Source organism: Phaenicophaeus curvirostris, chromosome 1, assembly GCF_032191515.1.
Source record: "Phaenicophaeus curvirostris isolate KB17595 chromosome 1, BPBGC_Pcur_1.0, whole genome shotgun sequence".
Lineage (NCBI taxonomy): Eukaryota > Metazoa > Chordata > Aves > Cuculiformes > Cuculidae > Phaenicophaeus > Phaenicophaeus curvirostris.
Window position 1 is genome coordinate 195,536,390 of NC_091392.1, and position 19,655 is coordinate 195,556,044.

The following is a 19,655-nucleotide window of genomic DNA, read 5'->3' on the forward strand; positions in this document are numbered from 1 at the left end:
GCCTGTTTAATGGTTGGCGCATTCCTGCAGGCTTGGTTCACAAACTTCTTCAACTAGTCTTCTCCCTTCATGAAGTGGAAACATGGTTAGGAAGACAATGGAGAAAGGGTAATACAGTGCAGGAGATGACTTAAACAGGACATGAAAAATATTTCAGAAGTAATCATTGGAACAGACTGCCTAAGGAGGCTAGAAGAGTTCAGTCACCAGAACTTTTCAAGAAGTTAGAAAGACACCTGTCAAGAATAATTTAGCAAAAGTTCATCTTGCTCCAGGATGAGGAGAACAAGTCGGATTCATTTTCCCCAGCTATGAATGAGAGCTATGCCACAGTTAACAAAAAAAACCACCTAAATAAACAACAACAAAAAAAAGACAAAACAAAGGACTGGAATTGTGTCCAGGGCATTTGATTGTTTTGAACTCATTATTTCAGTTCACCAGATCTCAAGCTGTGTTTGTTTTGTTCAACAACATATTCCTACCATGATATTGCTAGTACTAATCAGCTCTCAGTGTTTACTTTAAGCAGCAGAGCCAAGTGTCGCACAGACATTGCAGTTTCCAGTGTTTCAGTAGATGTTTGATGGCATGCAGAAATAATCCTCATTCCAATACACCTTCCTTCCCTTATGCCAGTCTTGGCACTAATGGTATTAATGGACCATGTTTTCACACAGCATAACTTGTGGAAACTGCTCTACCTAGCAATAGGGCTGGGCTTGTTTATGCCAGATACAGACCTGACCACCAACTTTACAGCAAATGAATACAGGTCTGAAGTCTGTGAAAACAGGAAGAAAATCTAGCAAATATTGTATCATAACAATGAGAAACAGATAATCAGGGAGAGGCCATTCCTTCCCTCAAAATGGAAGTTAGAAAGGAAAGAGATGAGCAACTTCACATCCTCCTCTCAGCAGCCAGGTAAGATGGGGAAGAAAAGAAATGACATTTTCTTCATTTCTCACTAGAAAATGGTAAAAGGGACTACGAATAAACTTGAAAGTGAAGAGGTTTGTGCTAAGTGGCTTTACTAACATACAATTCTACAAGATACAGTCTGAATATTATTCAAATGATAACCTAGTGAAAAACTGAAGAGTGTAGCAAGTTGTCAAGAAGTTGGCCCACTGTGTACAAGTGAGCTCAGGAAAGGCAGTAGTCAAGGAAACTGCACTTTCTGGTTGTGCTTCAGTAAAAAAAAGACAGTGTTATCCATTTACTTACCCAGAAACATGTAGCATCAGCAGCATATAGAAGACAAAGAAAAGGTTGTGTGTATACCAGAAGATGTCATAGTTTGAAACCCTGAAAAGAATAAACCATGGTTCAATGCTGTTTCACTTAGATGGAATCACTCCTAATTAAAAGCAGATCTGTGCACACAGTACATTATTATATGCCACATAGTCATATAGATCAGTCAAAGCCCACTATGTATTCCTACAGGCACACAGTACTTAGAAGTCATGGAGTGTTGAGAAGAACAGGTGACTGGCACAGAAGTAAAAAAGCTGAGAAAGAGGGACAAAGGATGTAGAAGTACAGAGCCAGTTGAAGAATTCTTCCTAATTTGATGACCTCACTGCTTTCATAGATCCTACTTAGTTCTTGTCATGTCCTTGTACTTCGAATAGTTCTTCAGTCTCCAGGCTCAAAATTCAGCCTCTTCACAGTGAGTGCATCCTTGTGTTCCCCCTGCCCCAGCGCAGGGCTGCAGTGTTTAATGTGGCAGTACCAGTACAACAAGTAGCATAAAGAGCTGCAAAAGGGCTGATGGGAAAGGTAAAAGAAACCAAATCAGGGTATGGAGTGGAAGAAGATACCGAAGGAAAGGGAACTAGAGCAAGGAAGTAACCTGGAGAATTTTCATGGCAGGAGGTCACATATAGTGGGACTCCAGAACTGATGGTCTTGGGAGGAACAAGAAGAGCATTACAACTGTGAGGATCAGGGAGATGAAAGGGGAGAAGGACTTCCTTTCATCAGTAATGCGTTAGGTAATGTAAAAAGAACCAAGACCAAAGAACTGGAACTGTTTTCTGTTAATCCTGTTTTGGTTTTTTTCTGGAGTAAAATAGTCACTAAAAAAACAACAACCAAATGGCTGAGAAAATACCTACTTCATAGCACACAAACACACCTGTCACACTATATGGCATGGTAGGAGGGTCTCTTCCAAAATCAAAAGACTAACCCCTATTCAGAAGCCAAAACAATTATGAAATAAAAAATGATCTTAAGTCTGAGAACACAATTTAAGAAGCTATTCCTCTAACATAACTGACTTTTTACAGAATCTTTCCCCTGCATCTGAAATGCACGCTGTATTTCTTTCTGTCAATACAGGACTAAGTTATTCCATTTCTCAAGACAAAAAAATAAATTTGACATTCTTAGGGCCACCAAAATAAAATAAAAGCAAAAGCAGTTCTAAGGAACCCACCAGCAGCAAAAGGCTCCCCCAACCTTCTCCCGTTCATCACCCAAGCTAACAGTTTTTCCTCCTTGAGGATACACAAACCATTTCTAACTACATACACCCTGGTAAGCATTTCCATGTACTCTCTCATCCTTTTAAAATGTGGAAGTGAACATCAGGAACATGAAAGTAACAATGATGAGGAGTGGAAGGAAGCACAATGAAAAGTCACAAAGAAAACATTTAGTCCCAGACCTGAAGCAGGTTTTGGAGTTCTGGTTTTATTTCCATTTTTCTACAATATCTAAAGCTGCACTCTGAATTAATTCTTATTGGATCTTGAGCAATTTTTCAGTATGCACCAATTTTTCAAAATTTCAGTGATGGAAAGTCAATCCCAGCTTCTGACATGTTGTTTTCAACACCTAATCATCATTACTGGTTAAAATTGCTGTACACTTCTTGTATGGGTATGTCTAAGTGTCAGCTTCCAGCTAGCTGTGCAGTTTTTTAATTCTTTCAGCATTCCTGCAGATATCTCTACTATAAAAACCTGGTTCCTCACATGCATCAAGTTCCCTTGAATATAATCAAGTCCTCTCAACTTCACCTCCTTAAGTGAAAGGGATGGAGATCCTTGAACCTCCTACCATGAAGCATTATTTCCAATATTTTAATAATTATATGTTTCTTATTTGTGTCTTTCTTAAACTGATTGTCTTACAGATACATACAGTGCTCTAACACACTCAATCTTCCTCTGTATAAATATGTGCTCATGATTATATATTTTTATAGTTCCTCAGAAAATTTATTACTTCCTTTACTTTCTTCTTAGGGCTTAAAACAGATATTATTCACAGAATGAATGCAATTTTTAGGAACTCAAAGTCCCAAAAATTTGAGATCAAGTTGAATATGTAATCTTAATCTTGGTTAGCGTACTCTAGAGTTTTATGGCCAAAGATCTGCAAGAGTTAACTTATTGAGAAACATAAGGGGGATTGCCATGCTTTAAAGGGACACAGTAAGCAACACAAGCTTGGAAAAAGATTTTTAATTCTGTTAAATCTAGTTTTTAAAAGGAAGGCAAACACAGTAGTATTGAAGGTGAAATTGAAGACTGGAATATTTGGTCATAAAAACATATAGCATAGGATCAGCTTATATTTTAATACTGCCTTAAATATATGATTTCCAAAGTCACCAATATTTGTGTTCAATGGAAACACCATTGAACAACATGTATTTGAAAGTTAGCAGGAATGTCAACATGTATTCACAGGATTTGTTGTATTTTTCTAATATCATAATCCTTCCAACAAACAACTACTGAACAACAAACGTTGGTCTAATTCTCAGATATGACAAGGCAAAAATTAACAACATTTTTCACACAGTACTCACTTTTCCCACTTAAAAACATTAGCGGCTAATTCAAATCTCCTAATACTCACACAGTTTACTGAACAAGCAAAGGCATTAAAATAGCAGGATAATCATGCATACGAAAATTACAGAAAGAAAATATGAAGGAAGAAATTAAGCAGGTCAGTTTCAAAGAGTGGACTAGGGTTGAAATTCAAAAAAGCATAATACTCCCTGATATACTTTTTTAAAAGCCCAGTTTCTGATAGACACTGAACATATACAGTTAATTTTCCTATGACTAATACATGAGCTTAGCCATCATAAGACACGTGAGAATTCATAGGGAAAGAGATTGAAAAGGGACAGCAAGATGCACGTGGAAGCTTGTTACCTTAGGAAAACGCACTATAAAAACAAGCTTGATCTATATGACTGAGGGACAGGCCAGGAAAAAATTTCTAAATTAGAATTATTACTAGAGAACAGGAGATACAGATGATCTACTAAGGGCTTTGATTCTGCTGACTAGGTGGCAGAAAGACGGCAAAGCAGTTGCACTTACAGTAAATGAGTACAGAAACAACAAGTATGTAATTTTGAAAGATGGAAATGTTTGTTTGTTATTATTTCCAATAATACATTTGAAACTACATATATTTTCCTAGGTTTCTCACTCATTAATAAATGTTGGGTTTTTTTCTAATTTATCACAGCCTTGGTGAAAACAGGACTTTGTTCTGGCTCACTGATGCAGAGTAAAGTAATTGCTTTATTTTTCCATCTTCCCAAAACTGGCTTTCTTTGCAAGCAGAGTCATCTGTATGGACTATGCAATGTGCAGCAATATTTGACATCTTGTGCAGCAGTTTTATCCTGTACTTCTGCTAACCACAAAGGTCTTAACCCTAGAAGTATCTCTGCCAACAAAAAAAGTGCACAAGCGTTTGCCAAACTACTTTCTTGAATCAGCACCCTGATAACATTGCTACTTAGGAAATACAGATTAGTTCAACAAAGTTCAAGATCACATATCTAGGTCACATCAGTTGAGTACCAATAATGTTTGAAGACATGGAAGTAAAACATTCTTCAGTGTTTGCCTAATTGAGATGATGTATTTACATAATGAGTCTTTGAATTTATCAGAGACTGCTTCTAAAATAAAAGATTTATTTTTTTTTTATAAATGCTTAAATTGCAGAATCCAAGCCTTTAAAAGGCTACAATGTTGGGCTATATCCTCCTCATCCAAGGTACCATTCACTCAAACGTACTATGTGTTCAGTATTGTTGGTGCAGAATGTGAATCCATGGATGACAAAACCTTTAGAAATTCCAGCCAACATTGCACAGCTGTTTCAAAATTATAATTGACATCAAAAATAATGTATCTGACAACCAGAAGCAGAGATTTAAAAAAGCAACATTCTACATAAGTAGCACAATTCTGTTCTGGTTTGCTTTTTTGATGATTCTTTGGCTTGTTGTTTTTACAGTTTGTTGTTACAAGTAACTGGTGAAAATTATCAAGATAAAGAAGACATCTTATTTTGATTGCAGTGGACTTAATTTATGCATCGGACAGAACTTTCCATATACTTAGTTTACTGTCTCCCTACACACACAGGAAAAAAAGAGCTATTTGGACTTTCGAAGGCCTAGATTTTTTAACTAGGCGCATTCCTCAAACAGTATTTTTCTCTTATAGCAACTTAATCAGGTTTTGTATTTTTTTTTAATACAAAATTTAGTGTATTAAATTGCCTAGTTAAAAAAAAAAGCAAAACAAAAACAAAAAACAGGGTAAGAAAACTGTCATTTCTACCAATTTCTAACATTTATTTAAATACTTCTTGTCTCGCATTGCATTTGCTCTTCATCCCCTCTAATCACTATATGACTACTGAAATGGCATTTTTCAGTATAATAATCAGATTATGTCTTACCTGATGGCATACGTAGAAGCTGTACACATTAAGAACAGCACCAACACCATAATGACTCCCGTCATACCTGGAACTAAAACAGATGTAAGATAACTTACATTTGAATCATGAAGAGGTACACTTATCTCCCATGACCTTAACAGACATATAAATCATGATTCAATCAAACTCTTGTTATCTCTTGAAGACAATTCACGTATCAAACTAGACAGGAAAGAAAAGCTGCTGTGTTATTTCCCATTTTCCCAGAGAAAATTGCTCTTTTCCGTGCATTTCAACATGCATCACTAATTTCCTATTAGTCTTTGCTACTGTAATTTTTTGCTCACCCTTTGTCTCTAAGCAGGTAACCAAGAACCAGTCCTGCCTATTTGTCTGTACTGGTTGTACAAGTTTCTGTATCTCTTTTTATTCCAAATCCTAAACTCTGTTGAACACAACAATTAAAAACCTGGTCAGGGACAGAATTTCAAGCAAATCCATTTCTATGCAAGCTGTCACTACAATTGTTTGCCAACCCATTTCACCCTGGAATGAGAAATAGCCTGAAATTACTCTCCATGGCATTGTATCATGCTTGAAATTGTTGCCTGCAGAGCAAGGTCTGTGAGCATGATCTACAGCCAGTATTTGAGAAGGAAAGATTAAAACCATTAAGGATTAGACTCATCTGCTCACATGCAGACACTGATCAGAATTCATCTATCCTTAGCTCTTTTTGAAGTCAAAGAAGAGAAACAAGTATTTCTACAGCATGATTTATTTCACCCTAAAGAAGAGTCTTGTCCACAAAGTACAGTAAATCATCAGCCTAAAGACAGATTAGAAAAAACCCAACCAAATTTACCACTTTTTCTGAACACCTTATCTTCAAAATTTCCATCCTAGGAACTAAGAATCTGAAATCAGAATTAAAAATGTAAAATTCACAAAGAATTATATCAAAACTTCTTAATTCTCAAAGAATGATAACTTCTAAGCATAGTCTCTAGTCACCCTAACATCCACAACTTCCCTGGGCAACCTGTGTCAGTGCCTCACCATTCTCATGGTGAAGAAATACTTCCTTACGTCTACTCTAAACTTGCCCCTCTCCCGTTTATACCCATTGCCCCTAGTCCTATCACTACAAGCCTTTGTAAACAGTCCCTCCTCATCTTTCTTGTAGGCTCCCCTCAGGTACTGGAAGGTCGCTATAAGATCTCCTCAGAGATTTCTCTGCTCCAAGCTGAACAAGCCTAACTCTCTCAGCCTGTCCTCATACAGGAGGTGCTCCAGCCCTCTGATCATCCTTGTAGCCTCCTCTGGACACATTACAACAGCTCCATATCCTTCTTACGCTGAGGATTCCAGAACTGGACACAGTACTCCAGATGAGGTCTCGCAAGAGAGGAATAGAGGGGCAGAATCCTCTCCCTTGAGCTGCTGGCCACATTTCTTTTGATGCAGCCCAGGATATGGTTGGCCTTCCGGGCTGCAAGCGCACATTGCCGGCTCATGTTGAGCTTCTCATCAACCAGCACCCCCAAGTCCTTCTCTGCAGGGCTGCTCTCAATCACATTATCCCCCATCCTGTACTGAAATCAGGAACTGCCTAGAAAATATATTCAGTGAAAGGTTATAATCAAAAGCATTTGCAATAAAAAATGTGCATCCTTTCTGTCATCTCTTTCTTCATTTTTCTTTTTTAAACTTATTTTCCACGTAGTGTGCAATCTCCCCTCTAACATAAATAGTTCTGATCCAATTCATACAGCACTTGATCAGCTTCCTAAATTGTCACCTAAGCCAGCAATCACCTTTTACGTCTAGTTCTTCAACTCTCTTCTCCATCAAACTGTAAACATGAAATCACTCACAACATTGGTCCAATTCATCAGTGCATTTTTAGTGTTTCCTCTCCTCCCTGTCCCTGTTTCTCTTTTCCTCCACTAACTATAATCCTGAACACTTGTTCCTTCTAAAGCTAGCCTCACATCCTTAAGCAAGGACGTTCTTTCCTGGAGCGATCTGAAAAGTCATCACACCATAAATCCTTCCAACTCCTCATTCCTTCTCTTCACTGTGTTTAAAAAAGAAAAAAAAAAGCCAATAAATCTACCTCTAAACTGTTTGAAAAGAGACCATTATTTTGCATATTTGTACAGCTCCCACTGCAGCACAACCTTAAGAAACGATCCTTAGCTAACTGTTCTGATCCTCCCTCCCCATCTTTAACTCCCTCTTCTGTCAGTTTCCCTCTTTCAAGCCTCCACCACTGATCCACAACTACACCAGTTCACAGAATTATAGGTCATTCAATTCATACCCCTGCTACAGCACACAGGGACATCTTCAACCAGATCAGGTTGATCAGACCCCCGCCCAGCCTGACCCTCAATGTTTCCAGGACAGGGCATCTACCACCTCTCCGGGCAACCTGTGCGTGGGTTTCACCACTCTCAGCAAAAAAAAAAAAATTCTTCCCAATATCTAGTTAGAACTTCTCTTTTAGTTTAAAACCATCCCCCCCCACGTCCTATTGCTACAGACCCTGTTAAAAACTTTTTTCCCCTGTGTTTCTTATAAGCCCCCATTAAGTCCTGAAAGACCACAATAGGTCTCCTTGGACTCTTCTCCAAGCTGAACAACCCCAACTCTCTCAGGCCTCTCTTCATAGGGAAGGTGTTACAGGCCTTTGATCATTTTTGTGGCCCTCCTCTGGACCCACTCCAACAGGTATACATCCCTCTTGCGCTGAGGGCTCCAGAGCTGGATGCAGTATTCCAGGTAAGGTGTCAGCAGAGCAGAAGACAGGGGCAGAATCATCTCCCTTGACCTACTGCTGGCCACTCATCTTTTGATGCAGCCTAAAATATGGTTGGCCTTCTGGGCTGCAAGTACTCATTGCCAGCTCATGCTCAGCTTCTCATCCACCAGGACTCCTAGGTCCTTCTCAACAGTGCTGCTCTCAACTCTCTTCATCTTCCAGCCTGTATCAATACTGACAGTTGCCCCAACCCAGGTGCAGGACCTTGCACTTCACCTCGCTGAACCTCTTGAGGTTTTCACAAGCCCACTTCTCCGGCTCGTCAAGGTTCCTCTGGATGGCGTCCCATCCCTCAGGCATGTCAGCCTCATCACTCAGCTTGATGTCATCCACAAAGCTGCTGAGGATGCACTCAATTCCATAATCTATGTCATTAACGAAGACATTAACAGCAGTCCTAGAACAGACCACTGAGGGACACAGCTCATCACTGATCTCCATCTGGACATGAGACATTGACCACTACTCTGTGTGTGACTCACTTCTTATCCACTGAATAGTTCATCTGTCAACTCCATATCTCTCCAGTTTAGAGAGAAGGATGTTGTGGGCCACTGTGTCAAAGGGCTTAGAGAGGTCCAGATAGATAACATCCATGGATCTTTGCCTTGTCCACTGCTGTAGTCACTTCCTCGCAGAAGGCCACGAGGTTGGTCAGACAGGACTTGCCCTTGGTGAAGCCATGCTGGCTGTCTTGAATCACCTCCTTGTCATCTATGTGCCTTAGTGTAGCTTCCAGGAGGATCTGTTCCATGATACTCCCAGGCACACAGACAATGCTGACAGGTCAGTAGTTTCCAGGCTCATCTTTTCTGCTTTTTAAAAATGGGCACAGTGTTGCCCTTTTTCCAGTCCCCAGAGACTTCATCTGACAGACATGACTTTTCAAATATCATGGAGAGTGGCTAAGAGACTACACTGGCCAGTTCCCTGAGAACTCCTGGATGCATCTCATCCAGTCCCATGGACTTATGTATATCCAGGTTCCTCAGGTCATCACAGCCCTGATCTTCTCTTATAGTGGGAAGGACCTTGCTCTCCCAAGTCCGTGTCTTGCAGCCAATCCCCTTGAGAGGTGTGGGAAGAGATTGCTAGAGAAGACTGAGGCAAAACAGTTGAGTCCTTCTCATCTGTTGTTGCTAGCTTGGCAGTCTCACTTATCAGTGAAGGTACACTCTCTTTGACCTTGCTTTTCTGATTCAAACACTTGTAGAAGCGCTTCTTGTTATTCTTTGCATCCTTCACCAAGTTAAGCTCCAGTCACGCCTTGGCCTTCCTGACCCCATCCCTACACAACTGGGCAGCATCCCTACACTCTTCCCAGCATTCCTGACCCTGCTTGTACTGCCTGTGCATTTCCTTCTTGCCCTTTAGTTTGAGCCACAGGTCACGACTCAGCCATGGCAGTCACTTGCCTTTCTTGCCAAACTTCTTGCACCTGGGGATGGAGAGCTCTTGTGCTCTATGGAAAGCATCCTTAAAGATGGGCCATCTCTGTAGTTACCCAATCTATTTCCAGTTAGCGGTTAACTTACACCTCAGTTTCTATCATTTCACTTTCTCGTTTCCCCTACTCACAACTGACCTACATCCTGCTTAGGGTTTTTGGAAAGCTTTTTCCCACACACTGTTACTTCTAATATACATACAGGAATTGACAGGTCTAGAATCCCATTTATTGCTGCCCAGACTTACAACTTCAGACCTTGCCCTAAATGTTACCAAGTTTGAATTTTCACATTTGATCTAAATAGAAGTGAAAAGAGTTGATATCAGAAAGGACCTTTACCTTCTTGTGAAGCATTACAGCTTGGGTTTGTGCTTACCCTTCCATACCCAAACACTGCTCCCTTCTAAATTCCTGCACCGAAAATGTCTTTGCTTATTTGTTCTTTATGCGTGCTGAAGCCTTATTCCCGTGTACCAGTTTAGATCGCTCTGAAGTCAAACCAACCTCAAATAAACCAGAAGAAGACTGCTTTTTTGTTGGTTTTCTTTTTCTAGAAATTGGATCATTTAGGAATTTGATTTTAATATTATGCAGAATCTCTGTTTGAAACTGATGATTTTCAACTGACTCATCTGTACAACAACAGCTTTGAAGATGCTGCTCATCCTGTTACAGGGTTTATGTAACTCCTCCCTCCTGACTGTTGGATAAGCAAATCCAGTTTATATTAACACAAGGAAAACATCTCAACCTAGCTGAGATACAACAAACTGAGCGCAAAAACACAGGATCAAAATGTTTTGTCTGGAGAACAACAATGAGAAGCAGCAAACTTTTTTATTCAGTTTTGCAACAGACTTACCAGTAGCAAAAAGCAGTTTCCTTGGGTCCTGAAAAACAGAGAGGCCAAAAAAAGTCAACATATATGTTCTCATATCCATATTAATAATATAATAAAAGTAAGTAGCTCACAAAGCTCATATGCTTGATCACCATAAGCATTCCCTAAATCTGAATGCAGGTATGGATTTGTTATTCAGTATCAGTTTATACTGACTATAATTCAACATAAACTAAACCTTTAGCCTTTGTATTCCCCCAGTGAAGACAGTCCTGATCTGTCCTGATCCAGATAATTTTACAAATAATTGAAAAAAAAATAATAGTTATTTTTTCAAAGTTTAACTTTACTTAATTACCTCATACTTTTGGAAGGACCGAGGAAACAGAAGAGGGAGAGATTTTGAATTTAAATGAAAGACCAGCAGCGAGCATTTTACTGCCAGTTACATCACCAAGAAATTCGCAGTGGAGTCCGGTGAAGCAGGACTGAACACGAAGGAGATGACAATACAAGGCCAGATGTTCCTGTGTCCTTCATCACATAGGAAAGGGATGTGTCAACCTCACAGGAAACTGCCTCACTCCCCCTGAGCCCTGTGCCTCATGAGGTTTTGTCTTCACTTCAGTGAGGTTGGTTTTATTAAACTTGCAGCAAAATGAAGTGAGTGGAGGTGAGCAGTTTTCATACAAGTCAGGAAAAACAGAGCAGCCCTCTCTGTGGCCTTGTCACATCCAAACTTGTGCACTCATATACAGAACATGACAGTGGTATCCAGACTGCTCATCACACTTATAAAGCAGGTTTAAGTGGAATTCAAGCACAAAGGTTCAAAAGCTACTAGAGTACCTAAAATCTGAGAGGATTTGATCCTAGAGTTACTAGAATCTTGTTTTCATCTCCATTTTCTATTACAAAATTCCTAAGGCTGCTTAGTATAAGCTGCCATGCACACCCTGACACTTTCTTGCCTGAGGCAAGCTCCTGCTAAAGTTCCTGATGAGGCTGGTTCTATTAGAACACTCCGAACACACAGACGCTTTGAGTTCAATCAGCACAATAGTTGGTGTTGGCATGCCTGCCTGCCATAGAATAACTCAGTGATTAGATCATTCACCCAGGGAGTGGAAGACCTTGGTTGTTGTTCCTTATGAGCCTGGGCTGCACCAAGCTCTCCTTTTTCAGGAAAGGATGCAGCTGGAATAGGGTTGTTCTAAATCTTTCCTAATGAACCTGGTAGAAGAGAAATGCAGATTTCAGACTAGAATGAATATAAACAAGAGAGAACTTGATTGTAGCCCAAGGAAGAAAGTGTCCTGGACTCAATCTTACTCCTAATGTCTGCAAACATTTCTCCAGTGCCAAATGCACAACCAAGCACCCAGAGGAGGGACTAGGAATGTGGTATGCCTTCAAGAGATCTGCACGACAGTCAGAGAAGTCATACAAACAAAATATTTTGTAAGTAGAAATGAGCTCCCAGTCCAATTCATGCAGACAACTAATGCCAACCTTAGAATATATACTGCAGTTCCCTCTGTTGGTAAAAGCCCACGATATTTTCAAGCATCTTCAAAATATCTTAGGATCATCGGACAGGCCGAAGTCTTATCCAAGACAGGTCCCATTTAATGATTTATCATTAGTAAGTTTTGTGGTATGGGATTAAAGTTTGTTCAGCTGTATGGTTTTCTATAGAGAAGAGAGACTAGGCTTTTGGAAATTATAGTGTAATCTATTAGCATGACTTTTCCGTGGAGAATTACTGGGAATGTAAGTAAGTTAAAAAGTTCCTAGCCAGCAGTTTGGACACGGTGAGCCAATAATTGGGAGGAGATGTGAGGGAGATGACTGATAGGTGAATCTGGCAGGTAATTTTTGGGGTGATGAACACCATGCACCCCCTCAGAGCAGGCATGGAAGGTGCAAGAAATGATTTGACATTTATTATATTTACATGTAAATATGTGATTACATGTATGATGAATAAATGCATGGCTTTGTGTAACTTTGTGCACAAATGAAGGCAACAAACCCCTTGAGGTGTCCTTGATTTGAGGAAAACCTCCAAGCATTCAGGATTTGTACAAACCTATATGAAGCAATGTCTCTCTCAGTGATGTAGCTAGTGACTTATTGCACACTGGGTAACAGATCGGACCTTTTGGACAACACCAGCTGCAGTTTAAAAATGCAAAATCAGTCCCAAATCTCACTATCCTCAAATTCCCACTGCATGTCACATAGCACTATATTCTAAAGATCGCAAATGCATATTGTATTTTCCTAAAGCAGCAGCAGAAGTGTTTCAATCAGGCCCACACAAAGAACAGAGAGAAACAGAAGAAGAGATTAAACTATTTCAGTTGAAAGGAACCAAGAACAATCATTTAGTCCAACCACCTGATCAGTTTAGGGTTGACTAAAAGTCAGAGCATGTTGTAGAGAAGCAGAAGAACAGGGTGCAATGTGAAAGGACTTGATGACAGCATTCTCCACCTTATAATCCAATAGGTCTGAATCCTGCTGGCTTAAACAAAGTGCTTAATACTTGTTTTGTCCAGAGAAAGAAAGAAAATCCACAGCAATTCACGTGACGTTGAGTTTTCAATGCACAAAAACAGTAGTCTTGTATAGATCATAGGATGGATCACACAATGCAATCAGATGTAGAAACAGACATATATTTCAATTACATACTTAAAAGCAAAATATAAAAGGACAACTGGCTCACCTCACCACGATAGTTTGCTGCATTTAGTGCCAGAAAATCTTCATTGTAGTTCTCAGAGAAGTTAAGAGCATTCACCAGATGAGCGGCAACATGTAAGACTAAAAAAACCAGAGTAAAGTTGAAATGCATAAACAAGAGACAGATGTTCCCTGAAGTAAAGAAAAGTGGCTACCAAGAGGTTAAGCTATAATCACATCACCTGCATGAGGCACATCAGGGACTAAGGAATTATTTTTCTAAAGTAAACCAGGTTATAGCTATTCATGGCAGAAACCTGTATGTATTTTAAGATTTTTTAAAACTAGAGCAATCATTTCTGTGCTGCAATGCTTCAGCTGGGAGACAGCATTCAAACATGTTTATCAAACAATGTTTCTTCTTCACTGAATTCTGTATTTGCCTCCTCTGTTCCCTTTTTCTGCAAATAAGCCTGTAGCATTGTGCTTCTTCACTCAGTTCCTCAGGCATAATCGAAGGTCACTTACAATGGCATATTTTGACTTGATCTTATATACCTATCCTTTTAGGAACTGGAATTTTAAGGAAAGGCTCAGCATTAGAATGTAAGCATATGTGTTTAAAGGAAAAACAAAGCAAAAGCCATGCACATCTAAGAAAGCATTCACAACTTAAGGCAGGGAAGCACAGAGCAAGACTACCCCCAAATGTACTGCACAAGAAAAAACACAAAATACTGCTTTAATGTGTTTCCTAAATAAGCTGCAGCTCTGCACAGTAAGCTCTCACCTGAAAAGATGCATATTGTAACACCACATGTCACATGGAAAGTTTTACTTTTATCTAGCAGCCTTCTGGTTTTCTTGCTGGCAACCTAATAAGAGAACAATTCAAGCAATCTCTCTTCTAAAACAAAGCAAAGAAAAAAATACTAACAGCAACTGAGGTGAATTAATAGCAACTTCAGCTTTTACTAGGTTTAACTATCTTGCAAGCACAGTGCCAAAATTTAAAAACTACGGGATTATGTCAATAAGCCAATTTTGAGGTCGTGAAGAAGAAATTACAGTTGGATCTATATTACATAGACGTCAAGAGCACATTAAAGTAGCATGCCTTCTGGCCTTAAATTTTTGAATTCCAGCACTAATAGTTGTAGGCGTCACTGACTCTTTAGTGAGCAGGATCAGAGAGAAATAGATCTATGTATATTTGCATATACATATGCACCTATAGGCATCAAATCTTAGAAGAACTCATAGGTTCAATTTGCAACCATCTAAAACCCACAGATTTTTCTCAAAAGCATTATATATAAAAGCAACAGGCAAATCACAAACAAGATAAACTATTGTTTACTGAATACTGGTACACACAAAAAAATCCTTATAGCTTTGCCAGAACCTCTTTTTCTTCCATTATAATGAATATATCAGGTTGGATACATTTATTTAAAGTTCTGTCATCTCCAGCAGGGCACTTCTGGTCATGCAGAGATAACTCTTTTTGCTCTGTTGAATGCTATCAGGAAGCAGTAGAGAGGACACAGATGCCTTCTATATTAGAGTTGCAAAAGAAGGAGGAGAATTCATTTGGTCACAGCTTCGCAGCAAGACGCCATCCTTCAAAAATGTGTTGAAGAGACCTTCCTCACAACAGGTCCAATCAAACTAGACAATGCCAGTCAAGGCATTGTCTTCAAAGGGGTCCTGACTCTCAGATAACAGATGGGGATATAGCGGATTTTTTTCCTATTGTTTTTAGACTAAACAGAGACCAGGGCCCTCTTTTTTTTGCAACTGCTCAGTTCTGAATACAGTCCTTACCTTCTGAGATCCTCGCAGGAAGGCCAAGAGAACACGGCACATCGGTAGAAGGACCAGGCAGCAGTTGAGATTGAGGACAGATGCTGAAGCTCTGCTAACACATAATCCTAGCTGAACAAACATAGCAAGAGTCAGATCACAGGAAGAAAAAAAGATCTAATGGTTCAGGTGTCAGTATTCAACCTCCTTTTCCTTGCTGTGCAAGCTCCCATGCACTCTTGACTCAACAGAATAGTGGAGTTCCATGAAGTTTTACGTGTACTGGAAAAAATACTGAACATGTAATATGCTATCCTGTTCTCTGAGAGAAACTGCTCTCAGCTTTGCATCGAAGAATCATTAAAAATTAATTTTGTCAGCAATAATGCCAGCAAATGACAACATTCTACTAAAAAGAACCAACATCCTTATCGGTGCTCAAAACCACATGGTAAAAAATATATCTGAGACAACATTAAGTGTCCACTGGGAAATTGCATGAAACATTCAACAGACATAACTAAATAAGAAAGAGAGATAAATACTATGATGATACTAGACAGCCACTTAAGTAAAATGTAATGATTTTCTGGTAAACAAGCCAGAAAAAGCTGTAAAAAAGAAAAAAAAAAATTGATTCAATTAAATTGAAATGATAATAGTGTTTCAAGGACTGTTATAGAATTGTCACAGAACTCCTCATCCATTCACACTACGCAGTGCCGTATTAGGACCTAAAGAAAGTAGGTTTTCTTCATTATAACTACACAATAGCTGGGAAGGGTAATGAAATCTAATTTCACTGATACTTTCGCCGGTATATTTGGAACTTTTATAATTAGAACAAAACTACCTGTCAAATAAATGAACAAAGCACACATTAATGTCATAACCCTGTATTTTTTAATCTTATTATATTTTCTCATTCATTTATGAATTTTTAAAAAGTTAGCAAAATGCCATTGTTCTCCTAGTTATTAGGTTCAATTACCATTTTACTAGCTTATATAAAAGATGCTTTTGGACTGTCAACAGATTTCTAGAAGGATATTTCATACAATGTTCTCCAAACTCCAAGTTTTTCAACTCTTGAAGAAATTAATAAAAACCTATTATAATATTATAACTCAAATACGGCAGAGGTATGTGAATGACCTGAACAGGCACAATTTTTTTATTAAAAATTACTGAAGATATATTACTTTTCCAAACTGAAACCTTATATAAAGAAGAACGTTTGCTATTTCTTGGTCAAAAAACAGTCATCAGTGAAACATCTATTATATTCATATCTTTCTTATCAAGAAGAAGAAACAAAATTGGAGAGAAAAAAGATCTTATCTCTTTTGAAATATGTTCTTACAAAAATTATGAAAAATTCTTGTAAATTCAAGATTTGTAATTGCTATTACTTGTTTTTACAGACTTGTCTACATGTCATAGAAATAGATGAATATATAAACTATTAAAATTAAGTGAACAAAATAATTGGACTTTAGCATGTCTATCAAGATCACAAGCACAACAGCATGAAGGTAGCTTCTCAGTACCATAAAACATCAAAATTTCCTGCTTTCATAGTTAGCACCCACATAACCCCACCTTCTCTGCAGTCCATCTAGGCCCAAAACCAGTCGGTAACAGAAGGCAAAGATGTTCAGTCTCCCTGAAGCATCAAGCTCTCCACCTAAACCTCGATTCTCTTTTGGCTACTTTAAATTATTTAGTTAGACCTGAGCAAGAGGGATCTCCTCAACATGCATTACCAGCTTCCACAGAACAAAGCAGACAGAAGGGTGTGTTCTTGCTCTGAAAAGCAGGAGCAGTTACCCCACAAAATGTGCTCTACCTTGCTCTCTGCTATGTAAATGAGGGATCTCTGGCAAACACCCAGGGAGCGGATCTCATGGAAGCTACACTGAGAGGGACACGTACAAAAGAGCTAACTTGAATTATATACATAAGACTAAAATGAACGACATCACCTAGTTCTTTCTCACTCTCCAAACCTCCTCTAGTATTTCTTCATTTGCACTTTGACCTTTTTTTTCATTATATAAAACCTCCTTTGCTTCTACTTCCTCTCTTACTTCACCTTCTGTCCACATGCACAATGAGAGATTATTCTTGCTACTTTTCCCTGACAAGTCACGTTCTTTAGACTACACTCTCCTGTCCCTTCTGGACTCATCCAGCTGGTCCAGAGCTCAAGTGCAATGACTACAGCTGAGAATCAGCTACAATGGCCACAGCATCAGCAACTGAGCTGAGATTTTACTGAATGCTAATGTCACTTTCCACTTCAAAGTATGATTAAAAAATATACGTGAACAACCATAATCAATATTTCTCTTTCCTTTCCCACAGTATATTAAAGTGACTTAGGAACATTGTAAATATTTTTGGACTATCAGATAAAATGGCAACATCCTTGAGATTATGGGACATAATGGCAAGTAAAACGTCTCTATAGTGTCTCATTTCCATATACAAGACTGTTTCTATTTTCACTAATGATTATTACTCTAAAAGGAAGTTAAAAATGATCTATAAACCTCATAAAAGAAACAGCTTCAAACCCACAGTCATTAAACACATATAAGCATTTTTATTAGAGCTTGCTGATGTGCTATAGTTTTTCACTGATTAAATGAGTATGTTATGAAAAACACAAGAATTATACAGAAGTAACATTATGCAAAACCCAGAAGTAAACCGAACCATTTTTGTAGCTCTTGACTAAAAAACAAAAGCTGAAAAATGTTGCAATAAAATTAATAAGTTAAAGCACTTCTAAAGTTGTAACAATTTCTATTATATGACCTATATGATGCATTATTAGTTTACAAAGAATTTATGCTGCCTTAACCAGGATTAATATCACTTATCAAAGACTTCCTTTATGAGGCACAACTATTTTTTGCAAAACTTCCACAAAACAGTCTAGTTTGAAATAGTCTAGAATAGAGTTAATCCTAACTTGTATAGTATTAAATAAATGAAATAATTCATTGTAAAAAATAAGTAAAAAGCCAAACAATTTAACTAGTACAAAAAGTATGAATCAGCAATGATGAAGGAAAAAGCTACTATCATTCCTTTGTGGTTTTCCATGCCACTATTTAACAAATAGTAAATATTCATTCACAATGTAATTACAACGGAAGAATACCCATACATTAATTGTAATTCAATGCTATCTGCACAAAGAAAAAATAAATAAATAAAGCAGGAAATTACTGCTCCAAATATGCAGTGCACTTCTAGGAAAGAGTGATTTAAGAAGTTGCATGAGTGGTTCATTTAAGGCTTAATTCTGAAGAAATAAAGTTGAGTAAGGTTTGCTGCAACAAGCCCATGCCCAGTTTGAAAGTAATGGCAAAGTAATACATTTAGCAATGCTTAGAATCGTAATTCATTCAAGACCCAGAAAAATAAGACAGTACCAAGTTAGCTCTAAACATATATGAAAAGGACAAAAATATCCCTATGAAAACAATTCTTTCCAAATGGTTTCCAAGTGGTCTCTTTCTTGACTCTTTGCATTGTCTGGGTGGCATAATAACAAATTAACATGAAGTACTGTAAGACATTTAACAATAGTAGAGGCAACTCATTGGTTCTAGAAGGGAATACTTATCCTCACTAGCTAGCTAAGAAATGAGAGAAACATAATCCTCTCTTTTTCCTAACATTATCAAAATTTAAAAAAAAAAAACAAAGAAAGTGTTACTTTATATTAGTGGCATGTAAAATTGCTATAGGATCAAAAACAGAGAAAATAACCACCCCGAAATCCCTGCTGGATATTCTTTCATCCACCTTTGCTGATATCAAATCCAAGCATTTGACAACCTCATTCTTTACTCTGCCTACACAGTATCATGCATGCTCTTATCCCATTTCATAGGGGAGCAAAGAGGCATAGTAAAACTAAAGGATTAATCGAATTCACAGAGGAAATCCACGGCAAGGACTGTAGATAACTGGACCCACTACAAACTCAAATCCTTAAAACTAGTCCAAACTTTTTTCTCCAGACAAGTATAAAACAACCATCATATTCTCCTCTCCATAGCAGCGGAAAGCACCTCCAGAAATTTAAGTTCTCCAGCTATTCCCACCTGATGTTCAGGGTTAAACAGCAATATCAAAGCAACATTTTATATATTAATGAGAAACAAGAGCTTGAATAGCTGGTCCCACAAAATGCAGCATAATCTGAACTCTACAAGGCCAGTAATGAGTCAGTGGATTAAGGGTACCCAAGTCCTCCCCAAGAGACTCACAACATACTGCAACTCATGGCCATAGCA

General features: G+C 38.4%; 1 protein-coding gene across 1 annotated transcript in view; it reads right to left on the reverse strand.

Annotated features, from left to right (window-relative positions):
* Nucleotides 1-19,655, reverse strand: part of NOX4 (NADPH oxidase 4) — a 107,014-nt gene that overhangs the window by 82,201 nt on the left and 5,158 nt on the right. The window contains exons 3-8 of the mRNA XM_069883314.1: nucleotides 15,361-15,471; nucleotides 14,324-14,408; nucleotides 13,577-13,674; nucleotides 10,864-10,891; nucleotides 5,743-5,815; nucleotides 1,231-1,311 (exon numbers count right to left, since the gene is read on the reverse strand). Of these exons, the coding sequence (XP_069739415.1) occupies nucleotides 1,231-1,311; nucleotides 5,743-5,815; nucleotides 10,864-10,891; nucleotides 13,577-13,674; nucleotides 14,324-14,408; nucleotides 15,361-15,471 (476 nt within the window). The remainder of the gene's footprint in view (nucleotides 1-1,230; nucleotides 1,312-5,742; nucleotides 5,816-10,863; nucleotides 10,892-13,576; nucleotides 13,675-14,323; nucleotides 14,409-15,360; nucleotides 15,472-19,655) is intronic.